Here is a 16,131-nt window from a genome sequence, read left to right on the forward strand (position 1 = left end):
CTTTCAGAGGGTGTGAAGCTGAACCTGGTTCTGTGTGGGAGTGAAAGATTAAAATCCTCCATATCAAACCTGATCCTGAACCAGAGCGAGAGAGGATCAGCGCTCAGCTCAGAGTATATGAGAAGGCAAGTGGAGCTTCATGGACGTCTGATCAATCTACTGGAGCTTCCAGCTCTCACTCGGCTCTCAGAGGAGGAAGTGATGCGTCATACGCTCCGCTGTGTGTCTCTCTGTGATCCTGGAGTTCATGTGTTCCTCCTCATCATTCCTGATGCTCCACTTAATAATGAAGACAGAGCAGAAATGGACAAAATCCAGAAGATATTCAGCTCAAGAATCAACAAACACACCATGATCCTCATATACCAGAATCCAGAAGACAGGACAGCAAAACTGAATGAAGAGAAACAGTCTGTCATTGAGAGGTTTGGAGGACAACATAATTTCATTGGTCCCAGCACACGAGTGTCTTTGTTGGTGGACAAATTGAATCAGATGGTGGAAGAAAACAGACAACAGTTTTTCTCCACAGAGACATTTCTGCAGGCACAGATGAAAAAACTGCTGAAATTTGAAGAAATGAAGAAGAAAATCCATTCACAAGGTAACAATCAGAAAATGGATTAAACACTTTTCATAACTGCAAAAAGTCTGTACTCGTGAAACAAACAAAACAATACATTATCTGCAAAATTCAGAGGAAATAATGAGTAGCACATTATGCTTCTATATAAATTATACACAATATTCTCAGCCTGCAGCCTGTATCAATGGCCTCACGATACAAGGACTTGAACGCATAAACTTCATCTCCAGAACTGCTCTGAGAGTCACTTCATGAGCATTTTACTGTTTAATTTGAGAAGAACTATCGTCATATCATACACACACTCAGAAACTCCAAGGTCTTCATGACAACCCGTCAAAATAAAAGTTCGATTTTAACTTTAAGAAATTGACAGAAATAATTATATTAGGCTACTCTTGTACAGTAGATTTAGCTATGTTTCAATGTAATACTACTACTACTAATAATAATAATGTGTGCATAGAAGGTTGCTTGTTTTTCATTTAAACTTTTTTAAACGGCATGTAGCTTTCAATGTTTATATGTATTATTTAAATGATAAACTCATTGAATTTAATATAATATGTTTTTCAAATAGTTAAATAGTTCCAACAGATTTTGCTGTGCTACCGAAATTTGCACAGAGAACTATAAAATTTTAATGTTATTGGTACCGACTACTGGAATTTTGGTATCGTGACATCCCTAGTGTGAACTTGTGTCCCCTTTCGTGGTCACTACGAGTTGACGACGAATGGGGTTTCGCTTAGAAAGCCTATCACCTTTGAGAATTAGAAAACGAGCCAATGGCAATGAAATGCCTTGGGTCTGCGGAATTTGCATAGCGTAACTCCGCCCCACTTCGTGGGTCTATAAGGAAGTACGCCGGCAACATGCAGTTATGTTTTCGCTTCGGAGCCAAGAGCTTTTCTTCACTTCACAAGCCATTACTGAGTATTATCTTCACTTCGAGACGAGCGACTCTCCAGGTGTTGGTGGTACGGCGATCTCCAGCGAGTTCACACTGCCTGCTGATCTGTGCAGTGATCTGCCAGTGAGTGTGCTTCTCTCTGGTCGCTGAGTTTTTCCTCTCACAAAAAGAGCTTGCACGTGGCACGTCTTTTTAAAGATGTCTCGCCCGTGCACTTCTGTTTGCGGTCGGACTGTGTCTGATTCTGATGGGCTCAATCGCTGCTTCATGTGTTTCGGCATTGATCACGCTAAAGCAGCACTTGTGGATGACTCATGTTCTCATTGCGGGAACATGACCATCGCAACACTATGGTTGACGCTCAATGACCTCATCCGAGCGAGAGTCCCCTCATCCACACCCTGATCTACCGCCTCCATGAGAGGCCGTATTTCGGCTGGTGGCCAGGGTGACCTGAGGGTGACGGTGTGGAACAAAGCGCCGACGATTCTTCCTCGGCCCACACCCTCCTCTCCTGTGTTGTTACCCGAGAGCGTTCAGACTGAGACAGAGGGACCGTCTTCGGGCGTTCCGCGTGTTTCTTTCAGCGCTCCAGATGATGATGCTATGTCCATCGCAGCATCACAAGGTGGGCTGGAGTCTTTGGGAAGTGAAGAATCGGCTGTGCTGCCGCCTTCCGATGTGCCAACATTGCCCGAGTCTGATCCCGAATCGACGGCCATGCTTTCCTGGACCGCCGCGAGCATCGGTCTAGAGTGGAACCCTCCACCCTGTCCTGAGCGCTCGCGGCTGGATGATTGGTTTTTTGGGTGCGGCCGCTGACCCTCGTCGGCATCCTTCCCCAATATCATTCTTCCTGGAAGTGCATGAGGAGGTTACGAGGTCCTGGAAGAAACCCCTGTCTTCCTGTGATCATTCGGCCTTCTCCGCCTTTCCTCTCCTCGATGGGGCTGCTGCCCAAGAGTACCCTGGGGTTCCCCCGGTGGAACGCTCTGTTGCGATGCACCTATGTCCTCAGAGCGCTTCCTCTCGTGGTGATCCTAAGCACCCCTCCAAAGCCTGTAGGCTTTCGTCCACTCTCATGGCGAAATCCTATAGAGCCGCAGGGCAGGCAGCCGCCTCTTTGCATGCCATGGCCATTCTCCAGGTCTACTAGGCCCAGATGCTCAGGGACATGCACAAGGGTAGGACTAACCCAGGGCTCTTTGATGAGCTGCTCTCCGGGCGACGAAAGTGACTGCACACTCCCTGGGCCAGGTGATGTCCACCAATGTGGTCCAGGAGTGACACCTCTGGCTAAACCTGGCCGATATAAGGGAGGCCGAGCTAAACCGTTTCCTCGACTCCCCCATATTCGAGGACTTCGCCCAACAGTTCTCAACCGCCCAGAAGCAGACTGAGGCCATAAAACATATTCTGCCCCGACGGCCCGCTGCTGCCTCCACCCAGCCTTGCTGCCAAGGGCGCCCTCCCACGGCTCCCGCCCCTCCCGCACGGCCCCAGAAGCAGCCTTAACCCGGGCCACGTCATGGAGGAAGCCACAGGAAGGCGCCCCAGCCCTCTCCGGCCCGCGCCCCACTAAACGCCAGGCTAAGCGGCTCCCCTGAGACGGCCACTCTCGTCCCCCTCTGTCACCAGACCCCTGGCAGAGCAGGCCCGCGTGGAACGCTGGTCCTTCCCTGGCCTCCTCTGTCAGGACGCGGCAAATGGCCGTGCCCCCACATCGCGTTGCTACGCCGCCCACATCCGGGTCGGTCATTCTGCCTCGCTGCCCCCACGAGGGTACGTCTGTGGTTCGCATGACCCCGCTGGTTCAGTTCTTGGGATCCTGGCTAGAGCTTCTCAACCTGTCCCGCTGGGTCGCGAGAACCACCAGGCTCGGCTACATGATTCAGTTTGCGCGGTCTCCTCCCCGATTCCATATATATCAGTACGAGGTTCTCCCATTTGGATTAGCCCTGTCTCCTCGCGCCTTTACCAAAGTCGGCGAGGAAGCCCTTGTGCCACTACGGCAACACGGGGTTTTGCATCCTGAACTATCTCGACGACTGGCTGATCCTAGCTCACTCTTGAGACCAGGTTTGCGAGCACAGGGACCTAGTGCTTTGGCACCTAACCCATCTGGGCCTTTGGGTCAACTGGGAAAAGAGCAAACTCTCCCCCGTGCAGAGGATCTCTTTTCTCGGTATGGAAATCGACTCAGTCGCCATGTGCGCGCAGCTACTGCTGACTTGCCTGAGAAAGTTCGAGGGCAAGAGTGCAGTTCCACTGAAGTTATTTCAGAGGCTCCTGGGGCATATGGCATCCGCAGCCGCAGCCACGCCGCTTGGATTGCTTCATATGAGGCCGCTTCAGCTCTGGCTTCGTGATTGAGTCCCGAGGTGGGCATGGCAACACGGCATGCTCTGAGTACCAGTGACTCCGACCTGCCATCAGACCTTCAGCCCATGGACGAACCTCAGTTTTCTACGGGCTGGAGTGCCCTTAGAATGAGTTTCCAGGCATGTTGTTGTCTCAACAGATGCCTCCCCCATGGGCTGGGGTGCCATGTGCAATGGACATGCTACCACGGGCTCCTGGACAGGACCCCAGCACCTTTGGCAATTGTCTCGAGTTGCTGGCGGTATGTCTGGCTCTGCACCGCTTCTGTGCGTTGCTCAGGAACCAGCAAGTACTAGTCCGATCAGACAATACCGCGACAGTAGCGTACATCATCCGACAAGGTGGTCTGCGCTCCCGCCGTATGTCGCAACTCGCCCGCCACCTCCTCCTGTGGAGTCAGAAGCATCTGAGGTCGCTTCGAGTAATTTATTTTGTGGCTACCATCACTTCCGCTAGAGCATTGTCCACTAGACATGCCTATGCGTTGAAGTGGAACCTCTTCGTCACCTGGTGCTCTTCTCGCCGAGAAGACCCCAGAAAATGCCCGATCAGTGTCGTGCTTTCCTTCCTGCAAGAAGGATTGGAGCGAAGGCTGTCTCCCTCCACCCTGAATGTCTATATTGCTGCTATTGCTGCACATCACGATGCAGTTGAAGGTAAGTCCGTGGGAAAGCACGACCTGATCATAAGGTTCTTGAGAGGAGCCAGGAGACTGAATCCTCCTCGCCCTTCTCTCATTCCCTCTTGGGACCTCTCAGTGGTTCTAACTGCCCTGCAGAGTGCTCCCTTTGAGCCTCTGCAATCAGTTCCTGTCATTGAAGACAGCGCTCCTGGTTGCATTGGCCTCCATCAAAAGGGTAGGGGACCTGCAGGCATTTTCGGTTGACGAAGCGTGCCTGGAATTCGGGCTGGCTAACTCTCACGTGATCCTGAGACCCCAGCCTGGATATGTGCCCAAGGTTCCCACCACTCCCTTTCGAGATCAGGTGGTGAACCTGCAAGCACTGCCCTTGGAGGAGGCAGACCCAGCCTTGGCACAGCTCTGTCCAGTACTCACCCTCCGTGCTTACGTAGACAGAACGCAGTGTTTCAGGACCTTTGACCAGCTCTTTGTCTGTTATGGTGGGAAGCTGAAGGGAAAGGCTCTCTCCAAGCAAAGGTTGTCTCACTGGATAGTGGACGCCATTGCTTTGGCATACCAGCTGCAAGGTCGACCGTGCCCCCTTGGTGTGAAGGCCCACTCCACCCGGAGTGTGACCTCCTCTTGGGCATGTTGCCCGTACTTCCTTATATACCCACGAGGTGGGGCGGAGTTACGCTCTGCAAAATCTGCAGACCCAAGGCATTTCATTGCCATTGGCTCGTTTTCTATTTCTCGAAGGTGATAGGCTTTCTAAGCGAAACCCCATTCGTCGTCACTGACGTAACGTCTCCGTTCCCTACTCAGGGAACGAGGGTTACATACGTAACCAAGATGTTCAGCATAGTAAATCTGGTGGAGTATTGTTATGAGAGCTATTAGATTGGAATCAAAATAAATGAAGCCACATTCATCATTTAAAAATGTGATAGGCTAAAATATTCTATTGACAGTGTGTCATGTAGACTATGCATAACTTTATTAAAGTATTTTCTTAAACCTCGACAAAGTTAACAAGTGTTTTTGATTCGTTTGAACTTGCAAGGTAAAAGTTTCAAGAAATGGAGAAATTCCTCTTCGTTGCCGGGGTACTTTACTTTCTAATACGATCTTCAATAATTAGATAAAACCTAAAGGAACGAAGGAAAATGAATAAATGAAGTTCAAAGAAAGAATATGTCCACTGTGGCAAAATGACCGATGGCGGAGTCAGGGAAGATGCAAGTTTTCTAGAAAGCCTCTTGTTTATTTTTTTCTTTATATTTTCAAAACGTGCAAATATTTACAGTGTCAGGATAGTAAAAAAAAAAAAGCAAAACAAAAACTGTTCATAAAGAAAATAAATAGGCATTAAGTTGCCAGGCTACGTCTCTCAAGACCCTGCACACTTTACCCACCAGCATTACTATGCCACAGATCTTTCTCTCTGCACAGCCCTTCTGCCACTGAGGCCATGGGGCCTAATACAGCCTTAAACTAGCCGTAGCCCCACCCACTAGATTGCCCCATTGCTAACAAAACAATCATCCATGTAGTCACATGAAAATAATTAAATAATAAATCAAACAAGCAAACAACAAATAAACAAACACATACCAAACGTTTCTCCCCCACCAAAATCACATTTGTGGAGAAAAACCCATACAAGTAATAAACACAAAAACACCCCTGCACTAAAAGTTTCGCTCACCCATCACCCGCGAAACCCCTCTATTTCAACCCAGTGGCACATCCCCTCGGCTTCCCCCCGCGAAACCAGGAAGTTGAACCGGAGATCGGGACGGTGGTGGGTTAAGTGTGTACAGTGTTGTAATTACAAAGCTTTAACTAAATAAATAAGAAGTTTGACAGCCAGTGTGTATATTTTCATTACTTGATACCAAAAGACGTTAATACAGATGGCGATAAAATGACAATGTACAGTGTAGTTCGTGTAATATATGCTTGGGATCATGCACAAACATTTGCCATTTTAAAGGGATAGTTCACTTTGAAATACATTTTTGGTATGTTTGAGCTTACCTCAAGGGCATCCAAGATGTAGGTGTCTTTTTTTCCGCAGTAGTTTCAATTTTGATATTTTTAGGTCAAACCGTTCTTGTCTGTCAGTCATATAATGCAGGTCGATGGTCACTGTCTCAAAGAGCATGCACAGAGTCCAAATTAAAACAATTCCCCGTCGTCCAAATTAAACAATTCCCCATCATAAGTACACATTGATGGCCTAAGACACGAAACAAGCGGTTTGTGTGAGAAAATGAACAGTATTTATATCGTTTTTACCTCTTATACACAGCCATGTCCAAGTGATCTGATCTGACGTGTACGCAGACTGGTGCATAGATATATACACACTAGATGTCGCCTTGTCTACGGCAGTTCATTGGAACGAATGTCTTTAAGGCGACATCTAGTGTATATATCTATGCATCAGTCTGCGCACACGTCAGATCAGATCACTCGGGCATGGCTGTGTATAAGAGGTAAAAACGATATAAATACTGTTCGTTTTCTCACACAAACCGCTCGTTTCGTGTCTTAGGCCATCAATGTGTACTTACGTGTCGCAGACACTTAACACACAATCATCTTCATTAAAAGTAAAGAAACGAAATGATCTTACCAGGGCTGTTCCCGCTCTCTCTTACTGCGGTCTTTGATTTTGAAATTAGCTAATTATCAATAAAATGCAGCTCATATCTGTTGCTTTCGGTGACGTGAACTCCATTAAATCTGCATATAGCGTGTGAATTGAAGATTGGATTTATATCCGTTTTAAATAACCCATTTATGTGACCAGGTGTAAATGGAATCATTGATAAATGATAAATCATGTAGCTATCCAATCTGAGAAAACGCATGAAGTGGCCAGGTGTAAACAGGCCCTTAGTCAAAAAATCCACTTTTGTTTGAAAATTACTAATGATTAAATTACTAATAATCAGATTTCAAATAATCTTTCTGCACTTGTTTGGTTCCGATCAGGCAAAAAAACTTGGACTGGTTTGCAAAACTAGGTTTTTCTAAAAATCCCAAATAGCCGAAAATGCTTGCCTCTTAAAGTCTGTGATAGACGATTTAGGAGTTATGAGCAATTTCATACTTTTGAAAACTGTAGTGCCACAGTCAGGCAGATTGGGGCGAAGTTTGGTGATGTTGTGGGTACTACCATCCCTCAAAGTTTCATGTCTCTATGACTTACGGTTTGGTCTGCCCAGTCATTTTTAGGGTAGAATGTTGTTTATTGAAAATCCTAACAAAAACTATAGGGTTTTAGCGCTACGCGTTTGAACCCCTAATAAAATAAAAACAGTTAATTATTTTGCCAGTAACTTAAACAGCATGCTGCCCTTCATTCATCACCGGCAGTGCTGACAATTGCCTCGCTCAGATATTGAGCACATAAAAATGAAAGAGGACGCACTGTGAGACTAAATACAGTTTTAAATGTTGAAGTTAATTGTTAAGTTCTACCAAATTAAAACTGACTACCTTCCATTGACAGTTATGCAGGAGGAAAATCATTTCTAATCGCAGCCGGATGTGACAACACGCAGACTGTATTAAGGGCCTATCTTCAATTGAAATTCAGTACATTGTTGTTGTTTTTTTCATTTGGTCTATCTTTAGATTCAAAAGAGAGAGCAGATGATCTGAGGATTGTGCTGCTGGGAAAAACTGGAGTTGGGAAGAGTTCAACAGGAAACACCATCTTAGGAAGAGTAGCGTTTAAAGCAGAAATATCTCAACAGTCAATTACTAAAGTGTGTAAGAAAGAAACAGTTGTAATCAACAGCCGACATGTTACTGTGATCGACACTCCAGGACTGTTTGATACTAAACTGACCAATGAGGAAATCCAGAGAGAAATCAGCAACTGCATCTCCATGATCCTGCCTGGACCACATGTGTTTCTTCTACTGATATCACTGGGACGATTCACTCAAGAGGAGGAAAAATCAGTAAAGCTCATTCAAGAGACATTTTGTGAAAACTCTTTAATATACACCATTGTGCTCTTCACCAGAGGAGACGATCTGGATAATAACACCATTGAACAATATCTAGAAAATCCTGGATCTCCTTTGATGAAGCTCATTGAAGCGTGTGGAAACAGATTCCATGTGTTCAATAATAAGAAGACTGGAGACCGAAAACAGGTGTCTGATCTACTGCAGAAGATAGACGACATGGTGAAAGAAAACGGAGATAGTTACTACTCATGTAAGATGTTCAGAGAGTTGGAAAGAGAAAAACAAGTAAAAGAAAAGAATATGCTCTTAATGAAACATGAAGAAGAAAAAGAGAAGATGAAGACAATAATGAAGCAAGAAAAGCAGAAGAGTAAGAGAACAGAAGAGGAATTTAGAGAGAGAGAAGAAAAATATAAAACAGAGATAAAAGAAAGAGAGGAACAAGAGAGTAAGATGCGAGAGGAGATTAGAAGAGAACGAGAGGATTGGGAGAGACAGAAACAGCAGGAAAGACAAAGAAGAGATGAAGAAGATGAGAAAAGAAGAGAGAAAGAACAGGCAATGTGGGATAAATGCAATCAGAGACTCGAACAAGAAAGAGAAAGAAGACTGAGAGAGAGAGAAGATTTTCTGTTGAAATACGAAGAAGAGAAAGGAAAAATTAAGGTGATGATGGAGGAACAAAGACGGAATCGCGATAAAGAGAGAAAGACAAAAGAAGATGAATTAAGAGAGAGAGATGAACAATATAAAAGAGACATTAAAGACATAGAGGATCATGAGAAAAAGATGCGAGAGGAGATGAAGAGAGAAAGAGACGAATGGGAGAAACAGAAACAACAGGAAAGACGAAGAGAAGAAAAGGAGAAAGAAACAATAAAAGCTAATGAACTTAAGAGAACTCCAGAGGGTCAGCTCACAAACAGTAAGTCAAATTTAAAACCAGCTAATTTTGAAATTATTATCCTTTTTTAAAGTGTGTAAGCAATTCCCTGCTCTGAGTAGTCACAGAAATTATGAGACTTAACCTGTTTGATATCTAGATACTCTTGGTTCCTCCGCACCCCTTCGGCAGTCGGACGTTGCGGAGCGTCTGACGCCAGGCCTAGTGCTCGTATGCTTGTGTAACTTGTGCTAGGCTGGGTTCCATATGTGGTGATCCCTGCGCCGATCCCATATGCGTATTCTTCCACGATCAGCTCTCTGCAGTGAGCCTGTGTCTTCCCTTGGCAGAGTCCGCTCTGCCGTCACTGTCTGGTGTTGCCTCCCCCTTCTTTGGCTGGAGCCACTCCAGTGACATTCCATATGTCGTACTGCCCCTCCGGCCAGTCCATATGGGTATTCTCCACATGGTACCTCCCTTCGGACAGGATGTGGCTCCGCAGCGTCCCTCTCCCCTGGAAAGGACCGCTTTCCCAGTGTTATCCAAGAGTTCCTGTGTGGGGTATAACAGAACAACAGTTGAACAGTTGAACCCTCTACGCAGGCCTTCCGCTCCAGTTAGTTGGGAGTCTGAGAGTCTTGCGTAGGGCGCTGGATGTGACAGCAACCGTGGCGTTTTCCATGGGATCCCAATTACGTCTTCACGTCAATGTAGATGAGGGAGACCTAGCCGTATCTCTTTTGTACCCAGTGTGTGATTTGCCCATTTATCTGGATCGCACACAGAGTTTTAGAAGATCTGATCAGCTCTTTTTCTGCTTTGAAGGACAGCAGAAGGGGAAGTCTGTCTCCATGCAAAGAATGGTCCACTGGATTGTGGATGCCATTCTCCTGTCCTATCAGGCTCTAGGTTTACGCTGCCCCCTGGGAATGAGGACTCAATCCTCTAGCAAACGCTGTGGACTGGGCTACATTCCTTTGCGAGATTCTATAACCTAGTCAGAAGCCATATCACCCTGTAGCCCAAAACTGGTTGCCCACCAAAGCTAAGCAGGGTTAAACCGGGTCAATACCCAAGTATGTAAATATAGGTTCACTATTTCCCACTCCTTGCTCACTGATATCAAAAAGACCTCTCCGTCTTCACTCGCTGAGGAAATTGCGGCTAAAGTATTTAAAGGCTTTGAATCTTGCAAAAGTTCTGTTCATAATATATAGGCCTATTAAATGAAAAAAGAAGTAAACAATACTTGGAGAATAGTTTCACCTTGGTTTATTGGAACGCTCGTGTGCAAAATTTTCCTATGACACGCCAAGCTTAGCCAACATGGTTATCAGCATTCAATGTTAAAATATTATTGCTGCTTTTTGGAGTTGATGGATGTATGGATGTTTAAAATGTGTCTAGAAGGTATAAATAACTTCCCGTTCATGTCCATCGCCTTTAGCATACCTTCACATTCTTTCTGATTTGAGTGATCCATCTGTATCATGTCAGCTAAATGTGTTTAAATGTGAATTCTTGCTAAAAATCCACTTACTTCATGGGCTGTTGGCATGAATTGTGCTCCTGATGGAGCGCTTTCAGAGTGAGTGAAAACCAAGACGCTCCGACTTTTAAAACATCCGCTCCGCATTACGTTTAAAATCACGCCCTTCCATTCCTTGCTTCACTCACACTCCGCTCCGCTCACATACTCTGATCAGTACCTAAATGGGAGACCTGGGAAAACAAGGTTGCTGCTGGAAGAGGTGTTATACGGCTGCTCACCCTGTGGTCTTTATTATTATTATTATTATAATATATGCATGGAACAAGTTTTGTCAAAAGTTCTGGGTACTCGGGACGACTGGTAGGGTGTAGTGCTTACATACCAGCCCCTTTCCCTTCTCTGAGATGATAACTTGTGCTTTTTAGGTTCAAGTAAAATTTCCAGTGGTTGTTGAACCTTGGACCACCTTTCTCCATCAAGCACATATTCGGTAGATGAGTTTGGCCGAGGAACTCATCAACACCCATTACCTGTGGTATGCCCCTAGGTGAGTCCCCATATTTGGGTTAGTGCTCTGTATGCAGTGACTCCCTAACGGCAGTCCCAAGTGTATTCTTGCACTGTTCGGTTTCCCTAACTTGAACCCCGTGTCTTCCCCGGTCTGAGTTATGCTCCATCGTCAGTCACTGTGGTTGATAGTTTCTCCTCCAATAGGTAGGATCTGGACTCCGTAGTGTTCCCTTCTCAATAGAGAAGAACGCTTCCCAATGTTAACAACCAGGTTAGCCTTTTAATTAGCAGAAAAGGCTATCCACAGCTGAAGTCGAAGCACGGTCCGGCCCGTGGCATAAGCGGAATAGGCAAATGCTAGGGGTGCCACTCATCCATAAACCTTTTAATGCCACTCATTCATAAACCTTTACAAAGGTGCCACTCACAAAAATGAGTGAACGAGTAATAAAAAAAAAAGACTATTTTAAAACCATTAATTCAAAATACTACCAAATAAAGCAAAAAGCAAAAAAAAAAAAAACCTCCACAAAAACTTAACTAAGTCCCCCAACTCCGGTCCGGCACATCAATCTTCCCCCGCCCAATTTCAGTGCTTGAAATGCATCAAAAACAGAGCGCGTGCGTTCAGTTGTTGGTAATTTGTTGTGTAACGTCGCACCTCGCCGCATCCAATGTAGACAGCATTGCTTTTCTATGAGGGCGCTTAACACACTCAGGCTCCCCTGTAGAAACGGGCCTGGCAGCTCGCGCCAGGTCTAGACACGGTGAAAGTTACCTTATTGTGACGAATGGCCGAATTTACATGACACATTATAAATTAGCATTATAGTCTGCAATAGATACAGTGCCAAAAAGAAGAGAAGTGACGAGGTGAAATAGGCTGTGATCAGTGTTGTGTGTAACGCGTTACAAAGTAACGCGTTACAGTAACGTAACTACTTTTTTGGGTAAAAAGTAGTGTAACGCGTTACTACTAAAAATTTGGTAACGAAACGTAGTTCCTTTTTCAATTCGGCGCAACGTTACTTTTCCCATGGATATATTTGACAGCGACACTGCCTCAGCTGCGCGCTTGAGAGAAGAGAACTGAAGAAAACGATTTAGTTTCATATTTATGTTTAAATTAAATTAAATAAAAAAATTGCGCAATATATCGGGAGACAAATGGAGTGTGGAGACATGATTTTGACCACTTTATTAAGTTTGTTTTTGTAGAAAACCTGTATTTAAAGTGAATTTCGTTTTGTATTAATTGTATCTTAATTTTAATCAATGTTTTATCAACCAGTTGGCTGAATTAAATAAGAAGTAAATTAAAGAAAACTATTTAGTTTCATATTTATGTTTAAATAAAATAAATAAATAAATAATTTAATCTATGTTGATTATATGAAAAGTGAAAAGCGTGAGTAAGATCATAATTTTGTGCAATATATCGGGAGATAAATGGAGTGGGCAGACATGATTTAGACCACTTTATTAAGTTTGTTTTTGTAGAAAGACTTTCTTTAAAACGAATTTCGTTTTGTATTAATTGTATCTTAATTTTAATCAATGTTTTACCAACCAATTAATTGCCTGATTTTAATAAATAAGTAAATATGGCATGCAAAATGATCATGACGGCACCAGCGCGTGAACTGGAGCTCCTCTCCATACTGTAAATGAACCGAAACTCATAAGCTACTTGTCTCACAGACCTGAGAAATATATAGAAAGCTTGAATATGTGTACTTTTAAACAAAAAAAATTTTTTTTTCTCTCAAAATCTCTTTTTTTTCTCCTACTCCCTTGATAGAGTGAGTCGTATGTCTGAAAACTAAGCTTATGTCTTCTATATCATTTTGTCCTATGTTATCAAGACGCGATTCGCACCGGTGTTAGAGAGCAGGGAAGCTTTATTGGCTGTTGCCGAAATTTAAAGTTCGGTGGATAGGGGAAGCGGAGCGGAGAGAAGTGGCGCGAGCACACGGCTCATCGCGGAGTGTCGCACTCTACCCCATGATGCAGAGCCGGCTGAGAATAAAAGTTGCCGCACACAGCAGCGCCAATGAGAAGGACTTTTTTCTTTTGAAATTGATACTATTTTTTATAATAAAGAGCACAAAATAATGACCTGTTAGCCTATGTCCTCCATTGTATAACTTTATGTCTACATATTTAGGAACAGATATTGGGTTCTGCCCAAAGTCAAGCAACATAAAAGTAACGTAAAAGTAACGAGTAACGTAAAAAGTTACTTTCCAAACGGGGTAACTAAGTAAAGTAACGGATTACTTTTTTAAAAAGTAACGAGTAACGAGCAAACACTACTTTTTAAAAGTAACTTCCCCAACACTGGCTGTGATGCATGGGGCACCAGGTAAAATCTTGCCTAGGGCAGCAAATTGGCCCTGATTATATGGTAAGTCTCCTAGATGAAGGAAGACTAGAGGTCACACTCCTGGACGTTGGAAGGTTGCAAGCAGGCCTGAGTGCACTTTTGTATTGGCATGCTGAGCTTGCCAGCATCTGAGCTGCTGAGGCTTGTGACGCAGTTCAGTTTTCAGTGTAAATTCAGTGCAGATTTCACTTGCCAATTCCCATTGGCCTTTTCTGAATACATCAATGGCGATTGGCGCTCCCAAGAGTGACCCCTAGTGTCGGTATTTCAACACAGCATCTCCTGTTCCCTCTGTCAGGGAATGAGGGATACAATAGTAACTGAGACATTCTTTCCAAGCAAGCTATCTTCTTAGCTTAGCGTGGTTTGTGGATTGCATGCAGGGAATATTGTGAATATTATAAATATCTTTTAAAATCCTTCTTTTTCCAAAATGTGTATTTGTTTCACATACGTGCAAGCAGCAGAGACATATTCCTTTTTCCAAGTACTTTTAAGTCCTTCTCAACAAAGCAAATTGCTTTTCTATGAGGGCGCTTAACACACAAACAAAGCACAAACAAACCTTGTTTAATATGGAACACACTTTGTTTCCTTCTCTTTTTTTTTTTTTTTTACAAAAAGGTTGTTCCCTTTCAGTCGCACATGTTCGACGTGACGACGTAATTGGGATCACTTCAGGGAGCCCTATCAACTTCGAGTGTCTACAGAACGAGGCAATGAACGTTGGCGTGCGTGAATCGCGCCACACGCCCCCTCCCCGCAGCGCGGGTATAAACAGGAAGCGGGCGCACGCACACATTGTCTTTCACTTCGGAGCCGAGCATTTGTTTGACTTCTGAAAAATACAGACTGCCTTTGAGAACGAGAGGACTCTCCTTTGTGTTGGTGTGACAGCGCGATCAGCGGTGGCCGCAAGCATTGCAGCTCACAACTGCTGTTTTCACAGCACTGCTGTTCTGTGTATTGTGTGTGTGTGTCAGTATCGGTGGGCATTTCCCTCTGTGTGTTATCACACTGCGGCTACCCCTGGGTGCCTCAACACTAAGAGAGTATTTAAAAACCTTTTTTTGTTTTCACTAAAAGAGCAACACAAGCATGACCCTGTGTTGTGGATAGTTCATGTTCCCATTGCGGGAATATGACTATCTCAGCGCTTAGCTCGAGACTCGCTTACCCCAAGGGAGGTGCAGTCCCCTCGCCTCTGCCCCGCAGAATAGACCTACTTCGGCGCATGACCAGGGTGATCTGATGATTACCGTGAGGGCTTCCCCGTCGAGACAACCTCCGGGGGCCCCTCACGCCTCACAAGCGCTGTTGCCATTGGAGTCCCTTAGCGAACGTCTTGGTCCTTCTCCGGAACGTCCAACTGTTTCCTTTGGGGTTCCTACTGACGACCAGATGTTGATCGCAGCATCGGAGGGGGAGCTTCAGTCCTCTGGAGATGACGACTCGGCTGCGTTACCCCCCTCGGGCGTGTGGCGTTGTCTGAGACCGATCCAGAATGGGCGGCTATGCTTTCCCGGGCCGCCGAGAAGGTTGGGCTTGCGTGGAACCCTCCACCACGTCCCGTGGCACCCGTGGAGTTTTCCATGGGATCCCAATTACGCCGACGTTACGTCGAACGTGAGCGACTGAAAGGGAATGTCTCAGTTACTAATGTAACCCTCGTTCCCTGAAGGAGGGAACGGGAGACGTAACGTCCCGTCGCCACCGTTGCTGACCATCGCTGCATGGCTGTCACAATTCTCGGCTCCTCAGCGAAAAACAACGTGTGTGTGCACCCGCTTCCTGTTTATACCCGCGCTGCGGGGCGGGGGCACGTGACGCGATTCACGCACGCCAACGTTCATTGGCAATAATAGATTGAATAAAATATGACGGGAAAGTAGCTTCGTAATTTGTTTTCAGAAATGCATAAACATACCTGGAAGAGGAGACTGCATATAGTCATGATCTGCTCCAGCGCTGTTACCTCACTAACTATTTTGTCGTCTTGGGTGTCGTCAGAGTAGGCTACGGTGCCACATATTATTTCCGCTATTGATATAGGCTATATCAATTTTATGTAGCCTACAAAATATGCCTTTATCCACATAAAATTGATATAGCCTAAGCCTTTCATGTCTATCATACATCTACGTTCAAAAAGCTGATATAGCAGCCCCCTAATGGACATGTTAAAAGATCAAATTCTGTACACACCTTATTACTAAACCATACTATCCAACAGAAAAGCAGATGAGTCCAGAATATGAACGCAACGCACACGTTAAGCGTTTTCCTCCCATAGAAACCCTTTATTATAAAGATAAATCTTAAGGTGGCTTTATGGGAGGATGGAATTGCAGTGCACAACAAATCC

General features: G+C 45.0%; 1 protein-coding gene across 3 annotated transcripts in view; it reads left to right on the top strand.

Annotated features, from left to right (window-relative positions):
* Nucleotides 1-16,131, top strand: part of LOC309475951 (uncharacterized protein) — a 237,897-nt gene that overhangs the window by 12,688 nt on the left and 209,078 nt on the right. For all 3 annotated transcript variants that reach the window (XM_082138968.1, XM_082138966.1, XM_082138967.1), the window contains exons 5-6: nt 8-604; nt 8,152-9,420. In XM_082138968.1, the coding sequence (XP_081995094.1) occupies nt 8-604; nt 8,152-9,420 (1,866 nt within the window). The remainder of the gene's footprint in view (nt 1-7; nt 605-8,151; nt 9,421-16,131) is intronic.

The sequence above is a fragment of the Leuciscus leuciscus genome, assembly GCF_965113295.1.
Source record: "Leuciscus leuciscus genome assembly, chromosome: 15".
NCBI lineage: Eukaryota > Metazoa > Chordata > Actinopteri > Cypriniformes > Leuciscidae > Leuciscus > Leuciscus leuciscus.